The following is a 4,779-nucleotide window of genomic DNA, read 5'->3' on the forward strand; positions in this document are numbered from 1 at the left end:
CCTCCAAATTCCCCGTTTCACCACGACGCTGTGGTCATCACAAATATAAGCAATTAATTAAATATTTTGCCTTTTTGCGATGGTCATCACAACATCGTGCAACATTTCCGTATCACAGAAAACGTGCAGTCAATATCACACTCTGATTTACAGTGTATGAACTACATGTCCGCAATGCAAACCAAAACCTTCGTAGCTTACGAACTCTTACGAGCGTTGTATTACGAGCTAATTCTTCGTAAGCTTTAAAACAGTTCGTAATGCAAACTGTTTGTTCATAAGACCCTTCTAACCTTACAGCGAAATGCTTGAAATTAAAAAAAATATCTGCTCAATGCAAAGAATGAAAAAAGTTCGTAGCTTTGCAAACAATTCAATTCGTAGGCATCTACAGTAGAGGATAGCGAAAAAAAAGGATTTGAGATATTGATATGGCGGGTATGCGTAAGAGTTGTCTTTTTAGATGTAGAATCCTGTGCAATTTTTTATTTTGAGATCGGACAATATTTTCCGATCGCGCAACGAGCTCAAAGTTATGCATTAGCTCTTATGGGAAAAATCGTCATAAACCTCAAAAAATGAAAATCGAAAATTTAGGCTTTGTATGTGAGGTTTTTTGAAAATCTGTTCTCATAAATGCAATCTACGCCATAAAAGGCATCCACTGATGTGTCACACTTGAAATTATAGTGAGCGGTTCAGTCCCGGCCAGGTATCAATTTAAGCCCAAATTGCATCAAATTGCACAAAAGTCATGAAATTATGCAGCCTACACCGCCTAAACCATGGGTTGCAATATCAAGTGTGATACATCAGTGGATGCCTTTTATGGCGTAGATTGCATTTATGAAAACAGATTTTCAAAAAAACTCACATACAAAGCATAAATTTTCGATTTTCATTTTTTCATGGTTTTTGACGATTTTTCCCATAAGAGCTAATACATAACTTTGAGCTCGTTGCGCGATCGGAAAATATTGTCCGATCTCAAAATAAAAAATTGCACTGGATTCTACATCTAAAAAGACAACTTTTCCGCATACCTGCCATATCAATTTCTCAAATTCTTTTTTTTCGCTATCCTGTAGATTCTACAGTAGTGCCACTGTAAATCAGAGTGTGATACTGACTGCACGTTATCTGTGATAGAAATATTGCACGCGAGACGTGGTCTGGCGCACATATAGCTAGTATATACGGTGTACACAACATGCTAACTTGACATACGGTCTTTATTGTACAATGCTCACTTGTGTGTTGTCGGACTTACCTGATCATCGAGATGGCAATGGTAAATGCGAGTATAATCGAATGTAATGGAAGTGCGATGCTGCGCACGAGCAGGAATAGTCCAAATATACCAGTGATATTCAGAGAGACTGTTTTCAGGCATCCCAAAAGAGCCACTTCTCTCCAAAAGACTTTTCTTAATGATGACTGCAAAGAGAGACAATAAGAAAACCGGGTATCAAATTTAACCGGGACAGCATTATAGGCGGTATCTCATTTTATTCTCTATTTCATCGCAGGTAAAATGAAGATGGCGCCCAAAACGCTACGACAAAAGGGAGAGCGGGGCGACGCGTCCTAAGAACAAAGTCTGATCTGTTTGAGCGCCCGTTAACAAAGTCCGATCTTTTCTCGCGCTCGTCAACAAAGTCCGATCTGTTTGTGTGACGCCCAACAAAGTCCGATCTGTTTTTGGCCGCGCTCTGCATCGCTGGTTTAGTTTATTTCTATCTTCACTAATATTGACAGTATAGAAAAAGTAATGACTGCTATGTGATCCTAAGAGATTGAGGAATAGCTGAGACCGAAAATGTCAAGCAAAGATACAGAAACAGAATTGTCACAAAGCTCCAAACGTCCGCCTCCCGAGCGCAACCAAAAACAGATCGGACTTTGTTGACGGGCGCGCGAAAAGATCGGACTTTGTTGACGGATGCGCAAACAGATCAGACTTTGTTCTTAGGACGCGTCGGGGGTACCATGAACATGGGGCACGATGAGCATTTTGAATTTACGCCACTGTAATTTGAAGTGTGATACTTTTCACACATTTTCGTGTGAAAATTTTTTCTGTGTGATCCCCATGAATTATTACTCCTGGGGGTGTGATGAATTTTTATCACAAAATTGTGGGATACTCATTGCAAAATAATGCGATGATTCTGGATTTATCTCAAAACGGTGTTACGCATTTTGCACAAAATTATGATACATCGAAGTGTCGCTCGAGTAAGTGATGGTCATTACAAATATAAGCAATGAATTTAATATTATACTTTTTCTGCGATGATCATCACAACATCGTGCAATATTTCTGTATCACAGAAAACGTGCAGTCAGTATCACACTCTAATTAAAAGTGGCGCCAATGTGTCACCGCCGGCCCAAGGCAAAGTAATAGCCTGAATGTTGTCTGAATCTTTGTCGACGGTGACGGTTTATTGATAGTTAAACGGCAGGTCATCGTCAGTCAATCGTCAGTCTATCGGTAGCCAAACGGCTGACCATCCTCATCGACAATCCGCAAACAAACGTCAGACAAACCACAGTCAGACCGCAGTCTGTCGGCAGTCGACCCTCAGCCCAGTTAGACTGAGAATTGACTGCCGTTTGTCTGCGGATTGGCAATGCGTTATCAGACTTTGGCGCCTCAGACAACCTTCAGACCAGGGGTCTCAGAGTGAGCGATCTGCACGGGCCGCACCGAGCTGAGTGAGAGAGATAGATGCCTGTGGAGGGAAGGTGGAGCGGAGGTCTGCCTGCCGAACGCCAGCTCCGGCCCAGCTCTGTCACCGACGGAGCACAGCGGCGAGCTAGCATGCGTCCGGAAACGAATGGTGTGAGTGAGATGCTCGAGCTGGGCTGCAGCTCCCTCTCACGTCCACTTGTCGTTTTCGGACGCATGCCTGCAGCGACGCTCGCTCGCCACTTGGTTGTGTCGCTTGCCGAGCCGGCACTGACCGGCCCGGGCCGGCCCAGCCGGCCCGCCTATACCTCCCATTGCGGCCCGCCGGGGGCCGCACGGCTCGGATTTCCGGGCCGGAGCGGCCCGCGGGCCGCGTGTCTGAGACCCCTGCTTCAGACAATCCTCTGCAAGAGATGAAAATGAAAACCTTCGAATCGGCTGGGCAGCTGCCGCCGGCCCGGCCCGGTACCGAACCCCGGCCCTCGGAGTGGGAGTCGGAGTGCTTGCTCCCTTGGCCAGAGAGAGGTCGCTGGGAGACGAGCTCGGCGAAGGCATGTCACGGCAGAGTGAGATGGGAGCACCTTTGCAAATCGATACGGAATTCTCTTGAGTCTAGGGCTATCATAATCCGCTTTTATCTTTGAAATATAAAAGCATCCAGTGGAAACAATAAAAGAATTGGATTCTGCCGGCTTCAACGCTCCTGATAAACTTATTATTTCATGCTGGCCGGTACAGATACAACTTCTTATAAAATTATAATAATTGCAACGCCATCTTGGCCAGGCCGCCGCAATCCGACTCCAGCACCTGCCTTCGCTGAGCTGAGCTCGTCTCTCAGCGACCTTTCTCTGGCCAAGGGAGCAAGCACTCCGACTCCCACTCCGGGGGCCGGGGTTCGGTACCGGGCCAGGTCGGCGGCAGCTGCCCGGCCGATTCGAATGTTCTCATTTTCATCTCTTGCAGAGGATTGTCTGAAGGTTGTCTGAGGCGCCAAAGTCTGGTAACGCATTGCCAATCCGCAGACGAACGGCAGTCAATTCTCAGTCTAACTGGGCTGAGGGTCGACTGCCGATAGACTGCGGTCTAACTGTGGTTTGTCTGACGTTTGTTTGCGGATTGTCGATGAGGATGGTCAGCCGTTTGGCTACCGATAGACTGACGATTGACTGACGATGACCTGCCGTTTAACTACGCTTTACCTACCAATAAACCGTCACCGTCGACAAAGATTCAGACAACATTCAGGCTATTACTTTGCCTCGGGGGACGCCACCAATAGGGCGTTCCATTTTTAGGAGTGAACCCACTGATCTATTCGGAACGCAGCTTAAATGAAAATACACGTCAAGGAGTTTAAAACTTCGTCGCGCGAAGGGCGCTGCAATGTCGGGAACCATGCGCAAGAATGGATTTTAGGTCTTTGTCACTTTTGCGCCAATTTACACCTGACATGATTTTCCCCCTGCCGCGCCGCGGATGCGCGGCCGAGGCCGGGGACTCGCTGTCCACAGACACCCTAAGGTAGGTACTTGAAGTATATCAGGTCGCCGGTACCGCGCGGCGTCACGTTACGGTGGGCGTAACGCCTAATTGAAAACCAGTATTTTCGCTTTAGCGGTGCACATATTCATCGAATGGCGACCGGGTTTGTGCGAGAACGTAGCAAATACTGAGTGTTATCAATGGCCCAAGGCTAATCGATAACATTTATCGGCATCATAGTCAAAAGTAAAAAAAAAAAAAAAAAAGTTCCGTCAAGGCACGGATCGTGGAAGCAGATGATACGTATGTAATGATCAAGCCTTGCTTTATATTATTTCAGCACAGGAAGTGGAGGTTTCAAAGATCTATAACACCCACATTTACAGAATTTTGTTGTAATTTATACCGCTATTCATATATCATACAAGTTCCCCACAGCCGTTTTATTCTATTCTCCTTCAGAAATGGGTGGCTCCAGTTCGCTATGAACAAGCAGTCGTTAAAACCCTCGTTGAAGTTGATGTATTTAGAATAGCATCATATGATAGCGCCCGGGCGGCCGAGCCGAACCGTGCCGAGTTCCGAGCTGCGCTTCCAGC

The 4,779-nt window shown here is 46.3% G+C and overlaps 1 protein-coding gene across 1 annotated transcript in view; it reads right to left on the reverse strand.

Moving 5' to 3' along the window:
* LOC113203783 (tenascin-like) overlaps positions 1 to 1,433 on the reverse strand; it is a gene marked incomplete in the record, with an annotated part of 91,192 nt that extends 89,759 nt beyond the window's left edge. Inside the window, 1 exon segment of the mRNA XM_052272932.1 lies at positions 1,271 to 1,433. Coding sequence (XP_052128892.1) covers positions 1,271 to 1,393 — 123 coding nt within the window.
* Positions 1,434 to 4,779: the final 3,346 nt, after the last annotated feature.

Source organism: Frankliniella occidentalis, unplaced genomic scaffold (genome assembly GCF_000697945.3).
Source record: "Frankliniella occidentalis isolate FOCC.00 unplaced genomic scaffold, Focc_3.1 Scaffold231, whole genome shotgun sequence".
Lineage (NCBI taxonomy): Eukaryota > Metazoa > Arthropoda > Insecta > Thysanoptera > Thripidae > Frankliniella > Frankliniella occidentalis.